A 26,772-nucleotide genomic window follows, 5' to 3' on the forward strand; every position below is an offset into this window, starting at 1 on the left:
CCCCGACTCTGGCCTCTGAGGATGCTGGGTTGGAACTGTCATTGATGATGGGTCCTGGGAGGTACTGGGTCAGACAGGGCTTTGAAGAAGACTTGCAGGCAGATCTGAGCCTTCGCCAGCCCATGCTGACCACATTGTCACCAGCTTGGCATCCCTCTCTGCTCCTCTAGCAAGTTCGCAGGAGGTGGGACCCAAGAAGGTCAGCATGGGCATCGGCTTTGGAGACATCTGTTGCTGGCCGGCGTTACTTGCCGTACTGCCTGTGTTTAAACCTTCTCATTAGTGGTATGTTGCCTCTGCTCACTCAGCTCGTGTCGGTGACATCTGCTTTGTCCACCACCTGCCTCCTCCGGCTGAGCCCAGGGCATTTGCAGAACCTTGTCTGCGGGAGTGACTGCGGGCTGTGAAACACTCACACTCAGCCGTTCCTGAGACCCCGGGCGGCTCTGCCAGCTGTTTGGGGCCAATCCAAGATTAGGATGGTCTTTTCTTGGCTGGATTTAAGGAGTGGGGAGACGCACTCAGACAGGGTACCATTCAGAAAGACGGGCGTTGAAGGCCTCAGAACTGTGCACGTCTCATATGAAAATAAGGATTTCTGTCAAAAGTCAAAAGAGGGGTGGCATCTGGTCTCGGCACTGTTTAAGACCACCCATCCTTTGAGCTGAAGCTGGTCCCATTTTAGGCCACATGAGAACACCAACCACCAGGGAAACCACGCCAACCCAAGCTGACATTTATTGCTGCGCAGCCTTGCAGCCCTGAGGGATCCTCCGGCGGAGGTGTGGGTGGGAAGCTGAGTGGCCACTGGGTGAAGGGCAGACAGAGGAGGCCGTGGCCAGCAGGCTCCTGTCCAGATGATACACGGGCTGGAGGCCTCCTCGGCCACGCTGCAGGGAGGGTGGGGTGGGGCAGGAAGGGGGATTCAGGGATAACGGCAGTGAACAAATAACCCAGAGGATCTGCTGGTTACATAATACAAAAGTTAGCAGTGAGTCTGTGCTTTCCTGTCAGCCAGATCTGAGTTCAAATCCTGCACATGTGGCAGGGGGAGGCATCTGTTCTCTGTCAGAGCCCACGGGTCCACATCTCCGAGCCTAGTTACAACAGCTGGCACATAGGTGGGTGGCCAGGGAGGGCAGCTCGTGATTCCTGTTGCTTCCACAGCGCAGAGGGATGGGTAAGGCTGGTGCGAAGATCCCGCTCGACAGATGAAGCCACCGAGACTGGAGGGCAGGTAGGCTGCCTGGGACCTCGCGTTCACCGGCGGCTGCCTCCTCCCTTCCCAGCGGCTTCAGAGTCCCTCGACCTTGGGTGGCATCGTTCCCCCGCCAGACTGACCCTGGGCCACTCCACTTCGGTGGGGACCACTAAGATAGCTGTGCTCCCCGAACGAGAACTCCAGAATAACGCGCCTTGAGGAGCTGGTGGCTAAGCGTGAGACGACAGGGCAGAGAGCTGTATCTTCAGAGAAGTGCCTGAGTGACAGCAGTGGTGAAATTTCAGGCACTGCCTGGTGTTGGTGCCGGTGATCTTCCCGGGCGGAACCTTTCGCCCTCGGATCTCACCAGCGTGGGCCGAGGATCGCCAGTTGCTTTCCTCCGATTGGGCAGAGGAGCTCGCAGGGGGCGGAGTCAGGATGAAAGTGTGCAGGCCTTTGCCCGTGATTGGTGGAGGGGCTTTGGAGGAGGAGTCCGGTGGCTGAGTCCCACCTGCAGGGGGCGGAGTCAGGATGAAAGTGTGCAGGCCTTTGCCCGTGATTGGTGGAGGGCTTTGGAGGAGGAGTCTGGTGGCTGAGTCCCACCTGCAGGGGGCGGAGTCAGGATGAAAGTGTGCAGGCCTTTGCCCGTGATTGGTGGAGGGCTTTGGAGGAGGAGTCTGGTGGCTGAGTCCCACCTGCAGGGGGCGGAGTCAGGATGAAAGTGTGCAGGCCTTTGCCCGTGATTGGTGGAGGGCTTTGGAGGAGGAGTCTGGTGGCTGAGTCCCACCTGCAGGGGGCGGAGTCAGGATGAAAGTGTGCAGGCCTTTGCCCGTGATTGGTGGAGGGCTTTGGAGGAGGAGTCTGGTGGCTGAGTCCCACCTGCAGGGGGCGGAGTCAGGATGAAAGTGTGCAGGCCTTTGCCCGTGATTGGTGGAGGGCTTTGGAGGAGGAGTCTGGTGGCTGAGTCCCACCTGCAGCCCTCCCGGAGAGGAGCTCCCGCCTCTCTTACTTGCTAGAAACCTCCAGGCAGGCGCTAGGGCTGCGCTGTCTAGGAGCGTCCGGACTGGAGACAAGAGGGCTGGGGGCAGCCTCCGAGCCCAGGGCTGGGCTGGCCATGCCCAGGTAGGCCTCTGTCCCTGGCATCTGCCGGGGTGAGTGGGAAGGGCCATGGGATCCTGGTGGTCAGACCAGGGAGACTTCGGCTTGGAAGCTGGAGGAGCGGCGGGCCCCGGGGCTGACGCGGGTCAGCATGGAGACCTGCGTGCTGCACGTGCCGCCGTTGCTGCCTCCCGACGGGGGCTGGTATTTGGGGTTCCAGCCCAGGACGCCCTGCAGGTGCCAGCGCCGCCACTTCCGCCTCAGCTCCGCCTGCACCTAGGAGAGGGTAAGGTGGTCGGGCCCACTGCTGTGGAGCCTCTGGACTTAGGGTTCTGAACTATCCAGCCTTGTCCTCTTCAGGATATCAAAATGGAGAGACCCCGATGCCCCCTTGGGTGTGCAAACTTGGGACTGGGTTGAGGCCAGGTTCAAAAGGAGGCCTTGGAATGGTAGGAGGTGAGAGGCAGAGAGGATCCGATAATGCAGTCCAGAGAGGGAGCAGGATGCTGCCTAGGGGTGACTGTACCCCAATTCTTCCCATCCCGGCCCTCCAGCTCACTTGAGTGGGTTTTCGGGCATTGTAACCGGAGCTCCACAGCAATTCAACCCTCACTGGGAGCCTCCCCGCCGCACTGCACACAGCCGCTTAGCTAGGTGTTTCCCAAACTCGGCTGTGCCCAGGAATTCCCCCGGGGGTTAGTAAAAACCTGTTTTTGTTTTTAATAATATTAAAATGCAGATTCTAATCCAGGAGGTCTGGGGTGATCACCGAGACGTGAGATTTATCAAGGGCCTAGGTGACACCAGTGCTACTAGTCTGAGGACCATATTGGAGTAGCAAGGTTTAACCTGTCCTTGCTCTGCACATATCCCATCAGTGTTTCTGGACCTTGGTCCTGGGAGTTCCATTGTCTGAGCTCTAAGGACTGGGAGGGGCTTACCTCACCATTGAGGAAGCAGTAGAGGATAGCCACCACGAAGCCCTGGGAAGGGAGGGGACAGGAGAGGTGAGGCAGACAGACACCAGAAGCCCCCCACCCTGCCCCGCCCTGCCCCACCCTTGGCTCCAGCCCCTACGTTCCCCTGGTTAAGGAAAGAGCTAAGCACAAAGTAGGTGCTTATCTATTACTGATTACAGTAAAAAGATTGGAATCCAGTGGCAAGGGCCAAGACTCCAGGGTGAATTCCATTAAGAGCCAGAGAAGAATGCAGCCTTACGTCAGCAGTCCGTACCTGGAAAGACCCCACGATGAGCTCAAAGACCATTTTCACCTCAGCCTTAAAATTGTCAGGAAAGAAGGCGAACATGATGTAGTGCACTCCAAACAGGGGGATCAGCAGGAGCGTGGACCTGGCCAGCCTCCTGGGGACAGGGAGGGGCAGGCCGTGGGCATGTGTCTCCACACACGTGGATATGATGGGGCCTGGCATGGGGGAGCTGGAGGCAGTGACCGGGACGTGTGAAGATGGAGTGTGGGTCCCCTAAATGTTATGTCCATGTCTGTTCCTGTTCCACAGCTGCGGTGCCTCTGCCCTCATGCCCCCAGCCCTCCTGGCCTGGAAGGAAGCATGAGAGAGGAAGAAGCCCCCTCTCCTCTCACCCCTCTGGAGGAGAGAGGGTAAGAGGTAAAGGAGAGGCCAGTGAGAGTGATGCAACAGGGACATGTGAGCTGGAATCCACTATGGGGTGCTCTGTTGCCTGGGACCCCTGGCCTGGGAGAGGCTTACCTCACTATTGTGGTAGAGGATACTCTCAGCCGTAAGGGCAGTAGAAAATCTCTCAGGCAACAGGAGCTCCTGGTTCCCTTTCTCCTGGCCCCAGTTTTCTAATTCATATAATGTCGTAAGTGTATGCCTGACGTAGATCACAGAGACGGGCCCACTCTGAACGTGGAAGTGCTTGGGTAGGATAGAGTGCAGTGCACCCACGAGAGACCAGTTCTCTACTGGAGAGATGAAGTAGGAAGCAAGTCCTTCTAACTGGGGTGCTGACCACGTATGCCCAGGGCCACTTGGGAGGGTGATGGGGACCCAAGTTCATGCCTGATCACCAGGGACAACCCAGAATGAGTCAGTATCACCCTGCCTTTGTTTTTTCTGCTGTCTGCTTCTCCAGAAGTTGCTGCCTTCTCTGGGATTGCATCCCCTCCTCCTCCCTCCCCACACCACTGCATACGCTCCCAGCGTTCTCTGAAGGACTGGCTCCTCCTTCACAGCTGTGTGTGCTCAGCAGGGTCAGCATTCATTCTAAATGTTTGTCCCTCTCACAGAGCCCAGGGTGCTCTCTTCCTGGTTCAGGCTTCGCAGCCACCTGAACTCAGCTGGTCCAGGCAGTGTGAGCCCATTGCTCCCTGGCTAGGAGAGGTGGGTGTGGATAGGGAGGGTCCGGCTCTGTCTCTCCTGCCTTAGCAGTCAGTCCAAGAACGCCTAGCCCAAGGCTTCAGGTCCCAGAGCAAGCTGCGGGCAGAGGAGTTGGCCTTGCCCCTCCCACTCCTTCCCGGACCTGGTCCCCAGCTATGCCAAGATCCTGAGCACTGCCCACCCGTCTTCGGCTGCAAAACGATCCCACGCACCAGAGGCTAACAGATGGAGGCTTTCTTTAAAGTGAAGGCTCCTGGGGAGGTGGAGAGTGGGAGCTGAGAGCCTCTCCTCGAGGAGCTCCATCTCTGACTGTCCCCACCCCTTCTGCCTGCTGACAACTGTTTCCTTTCTGTGTCACCCACACAGACCTGGCTCTGACCATGGCCAGCTCCGTGTGCCTCAGATTCAAGCCCTTTGGAATCGTTGTAAGTTGGGGGAAATAAGGTCCCATCGGCAAAGGAGAGGATGAGGGTGCACAGGCCCGACGTGCTGCCCTCGGCAGCCTGCAGACCCCCACAGGAGCCTTTCCTTCTCAGACAGGAAGGGAGCTCCGCCTACAAACCTGGCAGGAGAGAATGCGGTCACACCAGGAATGTGAGTCTCAGTCTCATCAGGGAGAATCACAGGATTCCAGAATAGAATCCTAAATCCAGTAGCATGTGACATTCTCGCCAGGAATCTTAGAACCATAGCACAGACTCTCCAAAGAAGCCAGGCCAAGAAGACCTTCTAGAATCCCAGGACTGGAAGGCCTTGCGGGGCGTCCCAGGTTTGTCCGTGTGCATAGCACTGGTGCTGCATGTCCTGCTCCCCTCCGTGAGCGTGCAGACCCTGTGTGCCTTCCCACAGCCTCCCTTGCCACGTTTCTCCTGTTTCTTTAGCTCTGTCTTCGAGCCATGTTGCTTCCACAAAATCCTGCCTCTTCCTCCCAAGCGCAGGGGACAGTCCTGACACCTTTCCAAGCCCTGGTCCACACCGTGCCCCCTTCTCCCTGCCCATGGTGACATGCTCCAAAACCCTTGCGGAGGACGGCGTGTATGTCAGTTTCCTTTCTGTAAAATGAGGATAATTTTACAGGGGCTGTGTGGCTGAAATGACATGATGCATGGAAATCCCTGTGTGTGCCTGGCATGTAAACCGCAGGTGTCATCACTATTACTATGAAATACCGAGTGCTGAACATGTGTGTCTCACTGGCGGACTGGGGTCCCCTCAGGGTACGCATCTGCTGTGTGCTTAGTGTGCCGTTTCCATGCCGGGGACATGGTGTGAACAAGACACAGGTCATCGGCGTCCTCTCCAGCTCCCTGGCTTGGAAGCAGATGCATCCCTGGGAAGGGTGCCAGATGAGTGTGGGCAGCAGAAGCGTCCGTGGGGCTCTGAGCACAGCCTGGTGAGGGTGGGGCTGGGGCAGGGGCTGCTGGTGGGCTGAGCCAGGCCATGGTGGAGGTGGGCAAGAGCAACGGGGCTCTGTGGTGACTCCAGATGTTTGGGGTGGGAAGACTTCAAGGAGCTGTGGGATGATTTAGGGCCTGGGGACAGAGGCGCCGGGGCCACACTCACGAGTAGGGGCTGCTGCCACTCTTCCTGATATCTGGGGGCCGCAGTTTCTGAAGCAGGATTCGGATGATGCAAATAAACAGGACGAAGTTCACCTAGTGGGTGGGGCCCCGAGGTCAGCAGCCAGAGCGGGAAGGCTGGGGTGCGGCCTGCCCTTTCCTGGGGGTCCTGCTGCCCTCTGGCTTTGGGCAGGTCATCCGGGAACCCCACCTCCTTCACATCCCCCAGGACTGTGCTCCCTAACCGCCTACTCTCAAGGAACAGCTGGGGGACAGGGGTGGGGTGACCCCGCACTGGGAGGCTGCGTTTCACTTCTGGCCTAGACACTAACTTCCCGCGTGACCTGGGGCGAAGTTGCCCACCCTCTGGAGCTGTTTCCCCTTCTCTAGGCGGCGGGACGGTGCCTTACCAAGATGGAGGTGAGGATGGGGCCTTTTATGATCCACCACAGGGAGGAGTCGATGATGTCCCAGCACCTGAGCAGAGGGGGAGGAGTGAAGGGCTGTCCCCAGCTCTGCTCCTGAGCCCTTCAGCAACCCCCCGGCCCAGCGTCGGCTGCTCCCCAGGCCCTCCTTCCAGCCTCCCCTCTGGACCGAGTGCTGTGGTTTCCGTCCACTCAGCAAGGCCAGGTGGCATCATCATCCCACCCAGGGGGCCTGCCCCGGTGACGGCGGCGGGGAGTGGGTGGGGCGGCGGCTCACCCGTAATCCTCAAAATGGATCCTGACGATGGCCCACACCGTGGTGAATGTGCTGGGCACCCCTGTCAGGCCCGGGGAGAGCGACAGAGCAGAGGGCACAGGAGGCAGGGGCAGAGGGCATGAGGGAGATTTCAGAGAGAACCAGAGAGAGGGAGGGCGAGAGAAAAGGGCGGTTTTCAGGCTGCCGCCTTCGGTCGTGCAGGCCGTTCACCGCGGCGGGGGAGGCTGCGTCCCTCAAGGGCTGTGTCTACTTAGACAGTCTCTTTCTAATTGTGACAGAGCCCTCTGCAGATGAGCAGCGGCCCTGTGTGTTTCGGGGGCTGAAGGGAGAGGGAAGGGTGCTCACAGAATCCGTCCCACAGGTCAGCCCTGAGCAGCTGCGGGCTGAGGGGCCTGTCCTGGGCTCCACATTTTGAGGACTTTCTTGACCCTTAGCTGACATCCTTGCGGGCAGGACCTGCAGCTTAGCCAGACCTGGGACTGCGAGCTGGGACCCTCCCCCTAGGGAGTTCTCCAGGCCTTGCCCCTCTGTCCCCAGCCTGGAAGCCCTCCCTGGTACCATACCCCAGCCGATGAGTATGTACCCCCAGAAGTACTTCCGCTCGGAGAAGAACGAGACGGCGAGCAGGGTGTAGAGGTACAGCCCCTCCACCAGCAGCCAGAAGAAGTTGGCCATGACGCAGTACTGGAAGAAGACCATGGCTGCCTTGCAGCCCACCTGCAGGGGAGGAGAAACGCGTCCTCGACCGCTCGCGCCCGTGTCTGGGGGCAGAAGCCCGGTCCTGTGCATCTCCACCGCTCCTGCACCATCCCCTTAAAAAGGTGCTCAGCGGTTTGCCCATTTTCCCTAATTGGAGGTCATCTGATACTTTGGGATAAACTGGTGATTTTAATTCTCCATCCATCAATTCATGGATTCATTTTCCCATCTATGTGTCTATCCATCTACTCATCCAATCATCCACCCACCCACCTACTCATGTATCATTTCTTTACCCACTCACCCACTAGACATTCACTGTCAACCACGTATCCATCCAGCATCTATTCATCTTTGCCTCTGTCAGTCCACCCACCCACCCATCTCTCCACTCACCTACCAACCTGCTCACTTAGCCAGATACGCATCCATTCATCTCTACACCCACCCACCAACCCGCCTAGCTACTCCCTGCCCCTCTGCCCACCACCTGTCCAATCTTCCTTCCTCACCCGTTTATCCTTCTGCCTACTCAGCCAGCCACCAACCTGCCCACCCACACCCCACCCCACCCACTCATTCATCCAATGCCAGTTTGCATTGAAGGTAGCTGGAAGGTATGAGGGAGAATTCTTGCTTGAGTTTGCAAGAGTCCGCTGAGTGTGCGGGGCGGGCTGTGGACTGTGGGGTGGGGCCCAGGTGGAAGTGTGGAGGGAGACCGGGACCCAGAAGAGGGTGGAAGAGTGGAAGTAGGAATGAACAAGAGGAGAAGAGGGGAGGGCGGCCATTCCTCCTGGGTTCAGAGGACCTAGCGGAAGAAGGGATTCCTCAGGGAGACCCGTGAGTAGGGCAATTGCGGGCTCTGGGTGGCCCACTTGACACGACTGAAAGGTATTCTGGGCCTTTTGTCCCCTCCCAGAAAGTTCCCCTTTTCAGATCAAGCCTAGGTGTCTGTGAGCCAGGCTTAACGCCACCCTCCTCCCGGAAACTCTGGCTTCCACCTCATCCCGGCTCCCACCCTTCCTTCCTGTACCCTTGGCTTGAGACACCCTCAGCAAGAAGCCTCCCCTCCCCGCCCCCACCTCCCCCTCGGTGGGAAGTCCTTGCTCAGTCTCTCCAGTGACAGGACTTCTGGCCTCCCCATCTTCCCCCCACTCGCTTTTGGAGAATAACTCAGCTCTTTACCGGGACCAGTTATCTGCTTCCTCCTTGTCTTAGAGAAGCTTCACAGTCATGAATCGGGAACCAGCCTCCACAATTATCCTTAACACGTGCACAGGAGGCAACACGTTCCTCCACAGGCCTGTGGCTCCCACTGCTCGTGTCTGACTCAGCCTCCCAGCTCCTGGGCAGAACCTCTGGCAATGGCTAAGGCTGGTCCCCTGGGTTTTCTCTCCCCTTTGTTGAAATGCCCGAGATTCCAGCATGATTATTTCACTCTTTGGGGAGAAGGCGCTGCTGACCCCTGACACAGTGCACTCCCTCTGGGGTGGGCATGAACCGGTGAGTTACTGACCACAAGGAATGAGTGGGGCTGTCTGTCAAAGCTTGGGGCACTCAGAGAGGGTCCCTCAGAGTCCCTTGGGGATGGCCCCCTTGGTGACTGGCAATGCATTCCTTAGATTCTCCCTTTACCTCCCCTCCCTAGGAAAGCCCAGAACCAGCCCGACGTCAGGATCTGAACACAAGAGGAGGACCCCGTATGCTTGGGCGCACTCCAGACGGCACAGGGAGGGGTGGGGAAAGTGGCATGGTGCGCAGAGCCCCGGCTATGCAGGTGGCAGAGGGCAGAGTTGGAAGGAATCTTGGAAGTCCTTGCACAGATGGGGAAACTGAGGCAGTAAGTTTCCCAAGGCCACATAGGAAGTTAGCAGCACAGGTGGGACAGGGGCTCTGGGCTGTGGCCATGAAGTGTCTCATGGCCCATCTGCTTTTCTCACTGGCGGGGGCAGGTCTGTGAGCTCCCAGATGGCTCAGCAACATCTCCTGTTGCCGGAGGGGAGTGTGATTTGAGGAGCTGCCAGGCGGGGTTGGGTGGGGGTTGGGTCATCCTTGGGGTGGCGGGGGAAGAGGGAGGGGGGACAGCGAGAAGCAGGGGGAGAAGAAGAGATTACGGTGGCTAAGGATAAGGGCGAGACTGAGGGAGGGGCCGGGGCCAGGGTCCTCACCGAGCCCTCGGAGCACTGGTCGGACTCGCCGCTGTCGAAGAGGGCCAAGTCTTTGATGAAGACAGCGGCAGCCCTCAGGATGAAGGAGGCGAAGAGCTGCGTGTGGATGTAGTTCCGCGTGCAGTGGAGCTTCCTGCGTGGGGAGGGCAGATCTGGGAGGCCACAGCAGCCTTGGACCCCACCCCAGCCCACGCCGTCCTATGCTCTGAGCAAGGCTTGGGTAGCAGAGTGTGTGTCCCCCAGAGGGCAGGCCCTGCCTCGAAGGGGGTCCCATCCTGAACTATGAGTCCCGCCCCCAGGTGCCCCATCCTCCTGTGCAGCTGGGCCCCCAAGTGTCAGCCTGGCGCGTGGCCCCAGAAGCCTCATTCCTGTGTGCAGACCACACCCTCTGGTGCCCTGTCCCCAGCCGCAGGGCCATCCTGGGGAAACCAGGCTGGAGCACATGGAGTGCCCTGGCCACCTGCCTTCTCCAGGGGAGCTGGGGCCTGTGAGCTGCCGGGGGCGACAGTGGAGTGGTCGGGGCATGCCTGGGCCAGGCTGGGCTCCAGGCTGGGGGGGACACTTGCCAGGTCTGCTTTGAGGCCTGTCACTTGGGCTGGGCCTCACCTGAACAGGCTCAGGATCGCCGTGGCAACCAGCAGGGTGGCGAGGGACAGGCTGTAGCCGACGGTGTAGCCGGTCTTCACAGAAGCGAAGAACATGGTCTGCTGCTGCTGGAGGACGGGGGGGCTCTTGGGTGCTGGGGCGGGAGGCTCACCTCGGGGGACTGGCAGGGGTGGGGTGCCCGACACTCTGCCTGCCCGTCCCTGCCCCAGCAAATGGGGCTGAGGCCTGGGGCTCCAAAGAGCAGCTGAGCAGAGCTCCTCAATGCCCTGACCCTAATGCCCTGGTTTCCACAGACGGGGCCGGACTGTGTCTTAGGGTGGGGTGGGGGTTGAATGTACTTTCTCTCTTTGTGTCTTCACGAGGGACGAGTTGGTGAGGGAGAGAATGAAGACCTTGCACGTCCCTTTTGCTAATTTCGTGTCTACAGCCATGTGCCCAGCTCCCCTTCTGCACCAGCTCTGGACTGGGCACCCCGGGGGCCGGGTCTGCTTGCTCTTTGACCCCCCTCAAGACCCTGTCTCTGTACAGGAGAGGCATGCGGCGGGTGTCAAAGGAGACCTGCTGGGCTCTCAGGAGCTGGGGTCGGTGGGACGAGGGCAGTCTGGCCTTTCTTGGGGAGGAGGGCAGAGCTGGGTCTGGGGGTTTCCTGCTTGGTCCCCTCTCCCGATCCCTCCCCGTGGACACAGGTGCAGCACAGAGTGACAGCCGCTAGACGAGCCCCTCCTTGCTCTCCACCCCCCACGCCCTGCCTGAGGAGAGGCAAGTGGTTACAGGGGACCAGGGTCGACAGCTCCGGTGGGCTCCAAAGGCCTCTGAGGAAATTGCTGCCCTCTTGTGGGGTGGGTGGAGTGAAAGCGCCATCTGAGGGCACCTGAGGGTGGGCAGATGTCATCACAGGCAGACACACACCATGCATTTGCACCCTGAAGCATTGAGGGTCTCCTAGCTGAGGACTCCAGCACCCCCATCAATGTCCTCACCAGGCCCCCCAGTCCTTACAGAGACCACCTGTTTTAGCTGCTCCAGGCAGATCCCTGTCCTGGGACTGAGGGCGACAGGCTCTGTCCCTGTTCCTGACTGGCTATTTGGTAGCTGGGGCTGGTTCCTTCTGGGGCCTGCAGCACCTCGCTTTCACCTCTGGATGGGATGGGGTGCTGGTGTCTGCCTGCCCTGCCAACTCCCGGGCTGGAGTCAGGCTCCCGTGAGGAAGTGGGGTGGCCCAGCCTGGGGGTGCTGCCTCAGCTTGTGCTGATCAGGGGACCCCTCCCGTGGGAGGGCCTCCCATACCTTGTCGGGGGGGCGAGGGGTGGGCCCCCAGAAAGGCAGGTGGAGGAGGCTACAGGAGGGCAGACTCCAGAGTCCTGCCCTTACAGACAGCAGCCGCACCCCTTGGTGGGAGAGGTCAAAGTCGCCTAGGTGGGCCCTGGCGCTCTGCAGGCGGGGTGGGGGTGCGCTGAGGCCCACCTCATCCAAACTCGCCGCCTTGTCATCCAAACCACAGGCAATGGGGTAGGGGCCGGGCTCCAGCTGTGTCCAGCCTTCGTCGGTGCAGCTGCGGCTCACGTTGCGGCCTGGTGGAGGGCGGGGGCGAGGACAGAGGCTGAGGCCGGGAGCAGGGTGGGGCCCTGGAGTCGGCCGTGGGGACCCGGCTGTCTCTGTGCTTGGAACAGGGCAGAGAATTCAGCCCTACTCCCGCCAACCCTGGTGCTATCTGGCTCCAGCTGCCCTGACCCAGATACCCAGGGCACCGTGGGGGCACCTGGGGCAGGGAGACGCCTCTTCAGGGCTCCTGCACGGATGACAGAATCACAGCAGACATGAACCTGACCCCAAGTACAACACACACTCTGATCCTTGTCACAGACCCGCCTGGATCCTCGTTACAGAATGCTTCCTGACCCTTGTCACGGGCCATGGCTCGGGGAGGGGGCCAGGTCTGCCCAGTCCTCCTCAGCCTGCCTGGGCCTGTGGGGCTGGTTTCGTCTCATACCTGGCAGGGCTCAGATGTGCTGCTGAAGCAGGAGCAAGGCTGAGCAACATCTGTTGCTGGAGGGGGTGCGATTTGAGGTGCTCCCAGGTGGGGTTGGGTGGGGGTTGAGCCATCCTTGGATTGAGGGGCGGGTGGGAGGGAAGAGGAAGGAGGGAGAAGGGAGTGAGGAGGATGGGGGTTGGGGAACACCTGAAAAGTGTGCGGATCCTAAATCCTCACGAAGAGAGAAGCAGGGAGTTCCTGGCAGGGGAACCAAAGCCGTGTGAGGGGGAATCAGGCGGCACAGCAAGGCAGGAGCTTGGGGCTGAAACAAGCAGAGGCAGAGGCTCCAGGGCGGCTGCCTGTCCACTGTCCTTGGAGGCTGCAAGCCGCAGCCAGGCACAGGACCGCTAGGGGATGTGAGGTGACAGGTACCACTGAGACTCCCCACTCTCCAGCACTGGGGAGGTGTCCTCTCCCCTGAGAGGGAGAGGACGGGTTGAACAGAAAGTCGATGAGCCGGAGAAGAATCTTGCTTCCCCAGCTCGGTACCCGTTCATTACTGCCACCGTCACCACCACCAGCAGCAGCACCTCGTCAGGCTCATCACAATGACGGGTTTTGAGCGCTTTGCAAATGCAGTGCTGCTCAGAGCACTTTCGACACATCGTGTTTAGTTTCCTAGCCAGCCAGTGAGGAGGGTGACTCCATTTCACAGCTGAGAAGTGGAGGCCCCAAGAGGTTGGTTACTTGCCCAGGGCCACACGGAGAGGACAGGATGCTGTTGGTTGGGTCTCCAGAGTCTTGCCAGGTAAGCTTGGTTCTCACCTGCATGGAGTGACCTGAGGCCTTATTTCCGTGGCCAGATGCAGAGCAGCAGGAGGGTCAGTCTGTCCTGTGAGCTCAGGAAGGGTCACCGGGTGCGTGTGTTTATTTCCAGACTTTGCCGTGTGCCCAGAATATACCAGGTGATTCCATAGTCACCATTTCTGTAAATCCTCCTGGCAACCCTTAGAAAGAGGTCTTGTCACTCTATTTCATGGATGAAGAATGGGGGGACAGCCTGGGGTGGGGATGGGACAGCCAGGAAAGAGCAGCCGTGGGCTGGGTCTGTTTCCATCACATGGTCCAGGGAGGGCGGGAAGGATTTGGATGAGGAGGAGGGGCATTGCACTGGGCCAGTTTCCTGCCTTAGCATCCCTTTTTCTGCCCAGGGCTCCCAACCTCACTGCAGCCAGAGGTTGCCAGGACAGTAGAAAAGCCTTCAGCTGCCCCTGTGTGCCCCGCTCAGCTTCCCATCACTGCAGCCAGAGGTAGGCCTGGCCCAGAGCCTTCAGCCTGGCCCTCATCAAAGGGCAGACCCTTCCTTAGCCCCAGTTCCAGGGAGCTAACTGCAGGCCCTGAGGTCCTGGCTCCCACCCACAATCTGTTTCTCTTGAAGACTTGCCCCTGCCAGGCTTGGGCAGGTAGAAAAGAGGGTTACGGGCTGGGTGCGGTGGCTCACGCCTGTAATCCCAGCACTTTGGGAGGCTGAGGCAGGTGGATCATGAGGTTAGGAGTTCAAGGCCAGCCTGGCCAACATGGTGATACCCTGTCTCTACTAAAAATATAAAAATTAGCCGGGTGTGGTGGCACACGTGTGGGAAGTAGAAAAGTTCCTTTTAAAAGTTCCCTTTCTTGTTAAAGAATAAGTGTGCTAATAACTTTGTGAAGCCCTATCCTATGTAGCTGTTAGATGCCATGCTTACAGGCACGTGGTACATTCTATGTCCTTGTACTTTAACCAGGATATCTGTGCTGGACGTGCTCACAGGCATGCCCCAGCTCTCCACTGCTTTTACCTGTTTAGAAAAGTTTCAAGTTGTTAGCCAGTCGGGTTTTAGTTTAGATTGTGAGGTCTGGCTCCACCAATGGAGATCAGACACAGCAGTGAGGACTACCCCAAATGCATAAGGGGTAAACATGTCTGTTTTCCTTTGTTCATTGCACTCTCAGGCACGATGGCTGGCGAGGGTCCCCTTCCTGCAGTCCAGGAAGTAAAAATTGCGTTGCTGAAAGATCCTTTGTCTCAGTGTTAATTTTTCTTTGAGGCACCAACCATCTATTTCCAACATCCCAGCTACTCGGGAGGCTGAGGCAGGAGAATTGCTTGGACCCAGGAGGTGGAGGTTGCAGTGAGCCGAGATTGCATCATTGCTCTCCAGCCTGGGTGACAGAGCAAGACTGCGTCTCAGAAAAAAAACAAACAAACAGAGACTTAAGGCCAAAGTCACCCAGCCTTGAAGCTAGGACACTGAAGCTTTGGGCTCCGTACTCACCAGAGGGACCAGGGCTTGAGGAGGCCAGGCCCAGTGACACAGCAAGCATCCGGTGTCATGAATTATGCCAGCAAGGCTGGGTGACTCTGGCACGTACACAGCAGCTTCACATGCCGTGTGCGTGTGTGTGCGTGTGTGCATGTGTGTGTGTGCGTGTGCGCATGTGTGTGTGTGCGTGTGTGTGTGTCTGTGGAGTGTCAGGGTAAACATTAATGTGTTGAGGCCAGAATAGACTCAGAAGTTTTTATTATCCCACCAAAAAATGGGGCTCCCAAGGCTAAGAGAGGTTAAGTGACTTGCCCATGGTCACACAGCAAGGGAGCAGCAAGTCTGGGATAGACTCCAGATCTTTCTGGGCTCCCAGTGGTGGCCAAAGGGACACCCTGTTTCTGGAGCCCTGGCTGCTCTGGATGGTGAGGGAGAGGAGGGACGGGAGAATGGGTCATCTTTGGGGCTAGGCGGCCTCTTTGAAGAGCCCTGGCACTGTGGTCAAGACTTCAGAGCAAGCTGCTCTCAAAGAAATCGAGGAGGCAGCCCCCATGGGACCCCAAGAAGCAGCCAAGAGTCTCCTTCTAGTCTGGGCCTGGAAGCCAGCAGGCCCTGTATCCGTAGAGGGGGTCATGAAGGGCAGGAGGGAGGGAGCAAGGGACTTTAACCCTGTGCTGGGAGGGACACCCCACGGTCTCCCAGTCTCCTCCCACCTACCATGTCTCACAGAGCAGTCACGGCTCAGGGCCCTCCACTCAGTACCTGTTGCCAGGAACTGGGGATTAACCCTCTCCCTGCTCCCATCTCTCCTCTCCCCATCAGTCACCAGTCCTGTCCCCACTGCTCCTTCCCCAGTACTGCCACCTCCTGATCTCCCCTGGATTAGGTAGGACCCCTGCTTTCCTGCCAGCTCCCCACCCTGAGGCAGCTGGAAGGGTCACGCTAACACCCAGACCTGACCATGGCACTATCCTGCTGATTCCCTGCCATGATGCCCCATCCCAGCCAGCAAGGATGAGCTTCCTAGGCTGGCAGCAAGGTTTTCTTACTTACAGCATCATGGGCAGGTGGCAGGGGAGGGAAGTAGCCCACAGACCCCACAAACATGGTTAACATACCATACATTGAATTTTCTCAGCCAGAATGGTTCTCCCATTTTTATTCTAAAAAAAGATCTCTTCAAATATTTGAAGGTAGAAACACAGATAAAAGAGATGCAGACGACAAATTAAGGAAGTACACGCCTGTAATCCCAGCACTTTGGGAGGCCGAGGTGGGAGGATCATGCGGTCAGGAGTTTGAGAACAGTTTGGCCAACACAGTGAAACCCTGTCTCTTCTAAGAATACAAAAATTAGCTGGGTGTGGTGGCAGGCACCTGTCATCTCAGCTACTTGGGAGGCTGAGGCAGGAGAATCGCTCGAACCCAGGAGACGGAGGTTGCAGTGAACCAAGATGGTGCCACTGTACTCCAGCCTGGGCGAAGAGCGAGGCTCCATCTCAAACAATAAAAATAAGAATAAAGAAGTGAGCCACCACGCACATTTTGGCGCTTTAGTGAGCCTGGAGAAACTCCTCCTTCAGTATTTCATCCAGCCGAGGTAGACCTAGGCTTTTGTCTAACTCTCCACAGAATGTTTATTTTCTGTCTATAAGCTTTCTCTGGCTTTCCCTGTAGAACCAGGTCCCTTCCGGGGCATACCTCTTCCCAGTCCTGCTATCTAAAAGGGTGTGAGCTGGTGCTAACATCGCCCCTGCCCCGCCCTCGCAAACTTTCCTCTCTGGAATTTGAGGTCGGCCGCCCACACCTTCTTCATCTACTTGCTCGGGAGAACACCCTCTTTTTTCTGTTTTCGGTCCTGAATCTCAGTCTCCTATTTCTCTCCACCGTTTTTAGGGACCAGGTCCACGGAGTACAGCTGTGCGAGTTGTTCACTGCACAAGGGCATCTGGCTGGTAGGAATACTCTGCTTGCACTAGGTGGGCTCTAGTGAGAGGTCATCGCTGCCTGAGGAAGGGCTGCCTTTTTATTGTCAGTCCAAAGGCACCATAGGGCCCCATTGATGCCGGCAGCCCCAGGGTTAGTCACATGGTGGGCGGGAGTCCAGGTTATCAAGGGAAGGAGCTGCCTTGACACGTTCCAGCAGGGACAGAAGGAAGCGCCATGGGCAGGAATGCAGTTAGCAGTGTCAGGGAGAAAGGCAATGAGCTGGCGCCCCCAGGGGCCAGAGAGAAGGCGGGTTTCCAGGCTCAGTGACGGGGTGCACCGTGAGGCCGGCCCAAGGAGCTCCCCTCTTATCTGCCCAGGCACTGGGTGTCCCTGCAGGAGGCAGCTGGGGCCAGGTGGGTGCTGTCTGGAATATGGCATGGCTGTGACCCTCCCGGACTCCTCAGGAGGGCTTCAAAGTCTGTCTTTCGCCACTGAGGTCACAACACCAGGCACTGGGGGCAAACTGGCCACCCCAAAGAGACCCTGGGGTCTACTGCCATCCCCACTTCACAAACAGGGAGGCGGGTCCAGGGAGGAAAAGGCCACCTGGAGTGCGGGACGCCTGAGTTTTCTGCTGGCTCTCTGAATAATTACCTAGGTGTCTCCCCACCCCGGGCCCGCTCCTCCCTCCGTGCTCCCCACCCTGGGCCCGCTCCTCCCTCCGTGCTCCCCACCCCGGGCCCGCTCCTCCCTCCGTGCTCCCCACCCCGGGCCCGCTCCTCCCTCCGTGCTCCCCACCCCGGGCCCGCTCCTCCCTCCGTGCTCCCCACCCCGGGCCCGCTCCTCCCTCCGTGCTCCCCACCCCGGGCCCGCTCCTCCCTCCGTGCTCCCCACCCCGGGCCCGCTCCTCCCTCCGTGCTCCCCACCCCGGGCCCGCTCCTCCCTCCGTGCTCCCCACCCCGGGCCCGCTCTTCCCTCTGTGCTCCCCACCCTGGGCCCGCTCTTCCCTCCGTGCTCCCCACCCAGTCCTGCTCTGTCTTCCCCAGGGCTCATTAAACCGAAGCCTAGGCGGGGCCCGCTGGATTCGTCCCTGGCCTCCCTCACTCCCATCCACTCCCACAGAGCTCACTACCTGAATTCAAACCATCAGCATGTCCTGCCTGCCTTTCACGCCTGGAAACCTGTTAGAAGTTAACCCCCCACTTCTTGCCGGACTTAGGAGAAAACTCAAACCTTCGCCTCTGTCCTCAAGGCCCTGTGTGTTCCGGCCTCAGCCCGCCGGTGCCTCCCTTCCCGGCCTCCTTCCCTCCCTCCCGGCGTTCTCTCTGCTCCGGCCACTCCGGCCTTCACGGAGCTCCCTTCGATGCCTATTCCACAGGCTGTTGATTCTCTCTCTTAATCACCCCCAATCTGGGACCTTTGCCTGGTGGCTCTTGCTCACCTCCGGGTCTCAGAGGGGGGCTGCTTGCGAAGCCCGGCCCTAAGCGGGCCCCACACTCCCCATTCCCTCGTCCGGCACTCTATTCTCGATGATACGTCTGTCTGTTTCCCTCATGTCTCTCCAATGACAGTGCCAGCAGCCCCGGGGCTGTGTGACCCTCTCCAGACTGTCTGTCCAGCCCAGTGCCTGGCACACTGGTGGCCGTTCCACTCACTGCACACAATGACTAAATCTATGTTGTAAACCTCTTTAATGACTCACTAAAGCCCACGTGCTCCAGAGGCTCCCCTTTTCTCTTCTGCCTCATGTGTGGACGTTCGTTGAAGTGGAACATGACAAGCTGTGTAAGCAAAGTCGTGTGGTGACTTCACGGAGCCCGAGAGGTCATTGGCTCCAGGCGTCACGAAGCACGACTAGCCCAAGATAACAGGACTGTGGGAGCCACAGTGTAGTCAAGTACCTGTCAGTCAATCAGCTATCAATTGTTGAGCAAATATTTAGTGAGCCTTGCCCTCACGCTTATCTTCAGGTGAAGCGCTAATCCAATCCCACGAGTTCTTTGGAGACCCGGCGCCATTGCCTCTCTGCCAGGGGGTCCCCTGGATTGCTCCAGCCCCTCTGACCCCTCTCCTTTGCTTTTCCACTTCCTGAGAGGTGAGTCCCCATGGCAGCCGGCCCACGCCCATCACCTCTTCCGCCCAGCGCTCTTACCTTGAATGGCGGAGAAGAGCTTGAAGATGGGCGGACAGGCCAACACGACGACCTGGCCCCGAGGGGTGGCTGGCCAGCAGGTGAGGTTGTCCCACATCTTGCCGCAGCCTGTGAGGGAAGGCAGAGGACGCATGGCTCAGCAGGTGCGGCTGCCCCCAGCGCTGGGGCCTGAGCCCAGAGGCACCCACTCTGGTCCTCCTTCTGCCAGGCTCCCACCTCAAGGAGCCTCCATTCTGAGAGGGGAGGCACAGCCCTGCCCGGACCGCACGGGGCCTGTCCTGACCGAGGCAGGAAGGAGGCCTGACTACAGTTCCTTCGTCCTTAGCGAGGGATGGAGTGCGCCTGGGGATGGCAGACAGGCTGCTCCCGCACGCCGCACAATGATGAATTTTCTCACATTCTGCGTGGCTTCCAGATGAGCCACCGGGCATTCGTACAGGCGGAAACCTTTAACGAACAGAGCCTGGACTCTTGCACCATTTTACATATAAACACAAGCCGTTTAGGTTACTGATTTACTGAGACAGGGTCTTGCTCTGTTGCCCAGGCTGGAGTGCACTGGTGCAATTTCAGCTCACTGCAACGTCCACCTTCCTGGGTCAAGTAATTCCGCCTCAGCCTCCTCAGTAACTGGGACTACAGGCCCACACCACCAAACCCAGCTAATTTTTGCATTTTTAGTTGAGACGGGGTTTCACCATGTTGGCCAGGCTGGTCTCGGACTTTTGACCTCAAGTGATTCGCTTGGCTCCCAAAGTGCTGGAATTACAGGCGTGAGCCACCTCGTCCGGCCAACACAAGCTACTCATTGCACAAGTTTAACGTACATGGAGTTTTCCAGAAACGGAACCACGGAGAAAAGGGGGGGAAGATTGCATTTTGTTTCGTTCTGAACTTCACTATGGGTTGTTCCATGTTTTGGACGCTTGAGTCACTAAGGCAACCACATAGTTCTTTTTCGTTTTGAGACAGGGTCTTGCTCTGTCACCCAGGCTGGAGTGCAGTGGTAGGATCTTGGCTCACTGCAACCTCTGCCTCCCAGCTTCAAGCGATTCTCCTGCCTCAGCCTCCTGAGTAGCTGGGATTACAGGTGCCCGCCACCACACCCAGCTAATCTTTGCATTTTTAGTTGAGACGGGGTTTCACCATGTTGGCTAGGCTGGTCTCGAACTCCTGACCTCCAGTGATCTGCCCGCCTCAGCCTCCCAGATTGCTGGGATCACAGGTGTGAGCCACATATCCGGCCCCACCTAGTTTCTGAACAACACAGCCTCCCCCAGCTTGGTCGGATGGTGAATTGTGATGGAGAACAGGCAGGGAGCAGGTTCAGGGAGAGCTGCACAGTGGCTGTGTTCTCTGCCACAGCTCTCAGAGCCCGGCCAGTGCAAGGTCCACAGTGGCATCTCCAGGGCTCTGCTGTAATAGGCACATGCGAATGCCATCGTTTATTCTGCTCAGGAGTTGCACGCCCCTGAGGGACTAGGACTGCTCTGGACCCTCCCACGCAGGAGGCTTAATTGTCTCTGCAATCCTGCCAGTCCCATAGATTTGCTCAGAAAACCCAACCGCTGAGCCAAAGTCAACGCCAGCTGGGCCAAGTCCAGCCCAGCCCAGCTCAGGTCCGAAAGTTCCCGAGTTCCCAAGAAGGGGGTCTGGGCAGAGGAGGCGGAGGGATGTCCTTACTTGGGGAAGATCCTGGCGACTCTGTGCATTGGAGCAGGCTGGCAGCAGTGAGGGGCACCTTCTGGGGCGGCAGCAGTCTGGCCGCACCTATGGCCGAAGGCTGAGGAGGACACCCAGGCCCTCAGGGCTTGGCGGGAGACTGCGGCCTCCCTTGCTCACGGACCCTGAGTGCTTCCCCTCAACCTGGCTGGAGGGCTCTTGTGGCCTCAGGTTGGCCACCAGTCCCCTTCCGTTCTGGGCCAGCCTCTCTGAAGGCTGAGTAGGGGCACTTCAGGTCAGTCAAACCCTGCTGGGGGTTCAGGACCCTGTCATGAATATCAGCAAACGCTTATATAACCTTTGCATGTGCCAGGCTCTGTTCTGACCTCTTTGGATGACTAACTTATGCAAAACTTCCATTTCACAGATGAGGAAGTGGAGGCACAGGCCACGTTGCTGGTGAGAGGTTCAGTTGTTCACACGTTCCCTCTCGTCTTGGTTGGAAGGGCTGCTGTCATTTCTCTGGGAATTGGGTTGACCCCTCTCTGACAGCACTGGGCACACCCTGTTATGTAGGCTGGCTATTGCGTCTGGGTCCCTGCCAGACTTGGGGCTCTGTAAACTTCCGGCTGCCAGTACAGGCCAGGGAGTGAATCCGGGGCTGGGCCTCTGGCCCTAGGGACAGAAGAGAGGAAACCAGGCCCTGCCCTTGGGGAGGCCACACTTGGCCTCAAGGAATCCCAGCACAACCAAGGCTGGGCTGGGAACTGGTGCTGGGGTGTGGGGCAGCTGGCAGGGCAGGGGAGCAGGACGGGAGGCCAATATGAGAGGCGTGGCTGGGGAAGCAGGGACAAGGGACAGCCATGAATATATCTGGTGCCTGGAACGGCCTGTTGTCCTGGGCTGGGCACTGGGAGTATTTCCTCTGTGCATGCCCTAACGAGGCCTTGCAGGTCCCATCACACAAGTCACCAGGCCTATAGAAATTCAGGGCCCAGGCTGGCTATGTGTGCCCACGGGTGGACTGTGACCCCACAGGAAAACCCAACCCACAGCCTGGGGTCAGGGATGGTGAGGCGGGGCCTCTGCTGAGCCATGTTGTAGATTTGTGTGCACACAGAGATACACACACCGACATGTCCACGCCAGTACACAGAATGCCAGGCGCACGTGCAAACATGCACACAAGTACACTTACACGCTGAACACAGAAAGGAAACAAGAGAAAGACCATAGAAAGCCACTCTCTGTGCAAACGGGCAGAGACACAGCTCACAGAGACAGACCTGCGGAGACAGACAGGCCTGGGTGTGCCACCGCCGTCACACTGACAGGCATGCAAGCCGACACACGGAGACACGGCCACCGGGCAGACACATCCAGGCATGTCCAGAGATGGCAAGTGTCCAGGCTTAAACAGACACGAAGATTCTCAGAGTCAGACGCAGAGCTATAGATCCCAGAGGCACGGGCGCAGCGCCCCACGCAAGGCCACGGGCGGACCCACGGCCACAACCCACACCGGCCCTTCTCTGCATCCCAGTCTGGCTGCTGGTGACAGGGTGCTGGCACTCAGTGGGCACGCTGTGCCAGCAGTGACCTCATCGGAATCACGAGGGTGGGCTGCCCCAGGCCTGGCAGGTGTGCCTGTCTGCACCTGGGCCTGGCTCCCTGCACTGGTGGGGTGGGCGGGGCCTGCAGGTAGTGGGCAGGTCCAACCACCCCGTGACCCATGCCTCGGTCTCTGGGCCCTAGAGTCAAAGCGTTGTCCTGTTTTGAGACCAGGGTTGGCAAGGCCCGTCCGTGAGGCTATACCTACTCACTTGCAGAGCAGGAGGCAGGCAGTCTGGGCACCAGGGCCAAGAAGAGGGAGCCGGAAGGGGTTAACTGTCAGCTTCGGAGAGGTGGAAGGGGAGCTAGGGAGCCCGGAAGAGTAAAGATGCTCCCTGCTCCTGAGCAAGGCTGTTACATAACTGGAGGCTCAGCCTCCGGGAGAGGAGACGGCCTGGGATGGAGGCCCGGAGCAGGTGCAGCCCCCTCACTGCCTCCAGACCAGATGCGCCAGGCTGCCCTCCCTGGCGGTAAGACTTGAACCTGGCAATCATGCCCCACTCCTTATGCAGATGCGCCAGGCTGCCCTCCCTGGCGGTGAGACTTGAACCTGGCAATCATGCCCCACTCCTTATGCAGATGCGCCAGGCTGCCCTCCCTGGCGGTAAGACTTGAACCTGGCAATCACGCTCCACTCCTTATGAGAAGTCTGCCTCGGTGCCTCCCACCTTTGCAGCCTCTCTGTTTCTCCAAACCTGTTCACCCCTCTTGAACTAGAACTAGTCTAGTTCAAGTGCTACCAAGGAATTCCGCCCATTCGCACCTGGGCTGCTGAGCCGACAGGAGGGTGCTGTCATCTGCACTGAAAGCCCTGCCGTCCAGTCTAGCGAGCTGGGCACCACTCTTCACAGTGCCAGGTGGAGCCCTCCCCGCCCCCTGAGGAGTGGCTGGGCCCTCATGTGCTCAGCCGCCGGGGCTGACCTCACCTTGTCTCATCAGCCAAACAGTGAGCCGATGGTTCACTGGCCACTCAGGCTGGGTTGGGATGGGGAGCCCAGTGTGCGTGCCTGTGTGTGTGTGTGTGTGCGTGTTTGTGTGTGCGTGTGTCTGTGTTTGTGTGTCTGTGTGTGTGTGCATGTTTGTGTGTGCGCGTGTTTGTGTCTGTGTGTGCGTGTCTGTTTTGTGTGCGTGTGCGTGTGTGTGTGCGCGTGTTTGTGTTTGTGTCTGTGTTTGTGTATGTGTGCATGTTTGTGTTTGTGTGTGTCTGTTTGTGTGTGTGCGTGTTTGCGTGTTTGTGTCTGTTTGTGTGTGTATGTGTGCATGTTTGTGTGTGCCTGTGTGTGTGTGCACATGTTTGTGTGTGTCTGCATTTGTGTGTGCGTGTCTGTGTGCATGTGTGTATGTGTGCATGTTTGTGTTTGTGTGTCTGCGTTTGTGTGTGCGTGTGTCTGTGTTTGTGTGTCTGTGTGTGTGCATGTGTATGTGTGCATGTTTGTGTGTGCATGTGTGTGTGGTCACTGTCAGTCCTCTGGGTGTGGCAGAGCCTGAGCCTGGGGTTGAGAGGGAGGAGTGGGCCTCAGTTTCCAGACTGAGGAGTGCCTGTGGTGAGTGTTTCACACCTGTCCAGACGAAACTCCTGCCCCTTCTTGCTCTGGATCACCAAGATGGCTTTGAGCTTCCATGCGGTCCCTGTGGAGGTCACATACTGTGACTGAACGTCCCCCCTTCCTCCCCGGAGGTGCAGTACAGTGTTCTAATCCAGGGATTCCTGGAAGCTGCCTTTCCTGCACCTGCTCACAGGTCCGCCCCCCACGCAGCACCCTGGCCTCGCGTCCTGGATGGGTAGCAGCCATGGCCATCTTCACTTTTCCTGGAGTAGAGGGCTAAGGGACCCCCAAAGGCAGAGTTGGCTCCATGTACTTTTCAGAAGCCCAGTTCAGTATGTCTTCAGCCTGGCTGGGAGTTCCCCAGACCTAGGGTGGGGTGACGGGAAAGTGAAGGCTCCCCAACCTCTCGTCACCATCATCCAGCAAATACGGAATGGATGTGACTTGGATCCCGGTCGCGACATGAGGAAACGAGGGCTTTTGGGGGCACGCAGCCCCTCTCTGCTCGTGGGGGCCTCACCTGCTGTCTCGTTCTCCAGCTCGGCCTCCTCCAGGCACTGCTTCTGTTGCGCCTCGATCATCTGCAGATAGTCACACTCCTGCTGCAGCCTGGCTGCCCGGCCGCCCTGGGGACAGAGACAGGAAGGGCCCATAGCCTGGTCCACAGACTCAGGAGCACCAGGCCTGTCCCTGGGCTGCACCTGCCCTTCCTGGAGGAGATCCCAGTTCGACTGCAGTCCAATCCCAACCCCAGACCGAAACTGCAGCCTGACCTGAACCTACCCCACCCTGCTGTCACTGCCCCAGCCCGGGTGGGCCCGAGGACCCTGCCATGCTTCTCGCCGGCTTCCCCAGCAGGGCTGCAGCTGTGACAGCTGCGTCTCTTTGTAGGTGGCATGACCCCAGACAGCGGTAGGAGGGCATTCCCCTTAGAGGCCTGAGCTGGCCTCTGGACTTGACCAGTCTCCGGCTTGGCTTGAGCGTCCCCTGTCCCTCTCTCGGTATCCCCGGTGAGGGGCCAGCTCGTGCTACTACTCTGCTATGTGGAGCTGGATCCTGGCCTCTGGTTCTCAGGGCCAGGCCTGGGAAGAATCCGGGAGTCTAGCTGATTTTCCAGCCCTGTCATTCCAGCGTCCTGTGCTCAGTCCCCGGGTCACCAGGCTGGGAAGGGGACTGTGGCCTTCGTTGCCCAGACCTCACCTGCCTCCTTTTTGGTCTCTAAATAAGCCAAGCTATACCAGATCTGCTGAGGGTGGGGAGGTTTAAGGAAGTAAGAGGGGCCCTCGAGGACCCCAGCAGCCTTCCTCTGCCTCTGGAAGATGGAGAGAAGGGATGGAAAAGCCCGAGCGTCTCCTCTCCCCTCCCTAACCCTGGCCTGGGATCAGGGTCAGACCAGTGTGACAGGGGACACTAACCTTGGGGAAGACATGTGGGTGGGGTGATGGATGTCTAGGAACAGCCAGAAAAAACAGATGGTGGGAGCTCTTAGGTGGGTTAGGGTGGGTGAAGGCCTCCGTGGTGAAAGCACTGGGCTGGCAGCAGCTTCTGCGTCTGTGGCTTTAGAAGAGTGGCTGCTGGCCCTGGCAACCCCACACCAGTTTCCCCAACTCTGCCTGGGGAGGAGAATGTCAGTTTCCACCAGGGTCATAGGAGAGAGTCCAGCGAGACCAGTCCAGAATCGGACATTCTCAGCATCTCCTCCAACTTGTCCCTCCCACCCTGCGACAGAGTCCTTGCCTCCCTGGGCCTCAGTTTCTCTGTAAGCTATATGGGCCTCAACCACCTCCCCTGCTGACTTAGAGGTTTCTTGAAGTGGGTCTGTGGGAAGAGCATAGGTGGGGGGACTTCCTTTAAGGGGGTCCCTCCCGGCCTGCAGGCACCAAAGTGCTTAGTACTTTGACCACTGTTCTAAGTGAATCAGCTCCATTTACTGGGACGTGCATCCCCGCTGGCACCGCTGCGGAGGGAGAGGGGCCCAGGCTGAAGTGGCACACCCCGGTGCCTGAGAGGGTGCGCACCGCATCTCTCCTCCCCAACAGCTCTTGTTCCTGTCGAGGGCCCTGTGGTGGAGCCTCTGTCTCACAGGCCACCTGGAGTCCAGCTCTCCCGGAAGCAGCGAGCACCAGGTTTGAGCTTGCCCAGGTCCAGGGAGGGCCTCCGCCTCCACGACTCCTTTAGATTCCCCAGCGTCCAAACCCCACCTGCCTGCGCGCCATTGCCCCGGAAGCCGCACGTGAACACGAGATCCGTTCTGCACCTTTACCAGCCAACGGGGTGAGGACACTAGCTGGTAAGTCATTCACAGCTTACTGAAGTAACACAGTTGTGTGATGGAGCTTGATACAGTTATTTGTATAACTGTTAGAAGACAGGAGACTTCAAGGACACTGTCTGTGCTTCCTCTCTTTCCCATAGGGTTACTCGGGCTGAAATGCTCAAGACATTCTGTCTCCAGGGATTTGTGGCTGCTTCATCCTCAAGTATAGGGGGAGGAGTGGCCAGGTGGATCTCAGAGGTGGCTTCTGGAAGAGGAACCTGGGTACTGGCCCCTCTGCCTTGTGTCCCAACATTGGTCTGTCTTGGAGCACCTGTCTCACCACGGTACCATCCCAACCCCATTTCCCACCAGCAACAGGGTTCTTTCTACTTTCCGGCCCCTTCCCAGCCTCTCCTGATTCTCCTGTCCAGTCTCACCTCTCATCACCCCGCAATGTGAAAGCAGGACAGATGTGGCCGACACCTGCTGTTTCTGCCTCCACGACCTTAACTCTCTCCTTGTGCCATGTCCTCGCCTGTGTATGGGAAACCACCTCCTTCCCTACCTCTAGTTCACGGAGTTCTGATGGACCCTCTTCCAGGGGACTGACATGTGACCGAGACTGAAGTCGCCCAGGGCACTCCTGGCCACCATGCCTGACCCACGGCCCGAGTCAGGCCACTCAGAGCCAGGAGGCTCCCTCCTGGGACTTTGGATTAAGTGATTAAGCAAGTGAATTGCTTTTTCCCAGTGGACTGGAAGCCTTAAAGGAAGCAAGGGCTTGGGCTTCTGCTGACCTCTTGTTGACAAGCGGAACACAGGGATGAAAGCCACACAGCTGAGGCAGAAGAGATGGAGAAAAATCAGGTCCTGCTAACACTGTCTGGGGCTGTGAACGCAGCCATGCCTGAAACCCGCCCTACAGCTGGCAACGTGAGCCGACAC

The 26,772-nt window shown here is 58.5% G+C and overlaps 1 protein-coding gene across 4 annotated transcripts; it reads right to left on the bottom strand.

Annotated features, from left to right (window-relative positions):
* Positions 1-173: 173 nt before the first annotated feature.
* Positions 174-25,116, bottom strand: VIPR1 (vasoactive intestinal peptide receptor 1). Of its 4 annotated transcripts, XM_012460123.2 has the most exons (14): positions 24,986-25,116; positions 24,091-24,196; positions 18,751-18,858; positions 12,574-12,624; positions 11,859-11,965; positions 10,395-10,501; positions 9,789-9,921; positions 7,485-7,638; positions 6,922-6,982; positions 6,630-6,696; positions 6,224-6,315; positions 3,533-3,662; positions 3,241-3,282; positions 175-2,575 (listed from the first exon to the last, which is right to left on the bottom strand). In XM_012460123.2, the coding sequence occupies exons 2-14, from the start codon at positions 24,149-24,151 to the stop codon at positions 2,384-2,386; spliced, it is 1,305 nt and encodes a 434-aa protein (XP_012315546.2). In that variant the 5' UTR covers positions 24,152-24,196; positions 24,986-25,116; the 3' UTR covers positions 175-2,383. The 4 variants fall into 4 exon arrangements, with proteins under 4 accessions (XP_021522282.2, XP_012315546.2, XP_012315547.2 ...); XM_012460124.2 differs by lacking the exon at positions 12,574-12,624 and having other exon boundaries at positions 10,395-10,498; XM_064360098.1 differs by lacking the exon at positions 12,574-12,624 and having other exon boundaries at positions 24,986-25,036.
* Between the last annotated feature and the right edge of the window lie 1,656 nt (positions 25,117-26,772).

Source organism: Aotus nancymaae, unplaced genomic scaffold, assembly GCF_030222135.1.
Source record: "Aotus nancymaae isolate 86718 unplaced genomic scaffold, 86718_ANA_hifiasm-v0.15.2.pri h1tg000038l, whole genome shotgun sequence".
Lineage (NCBI taxonomy): Eukaryota > Metazoa > Chordata > Mammalia > Primates > Aotidae > Aotus > Aotus nancymaae.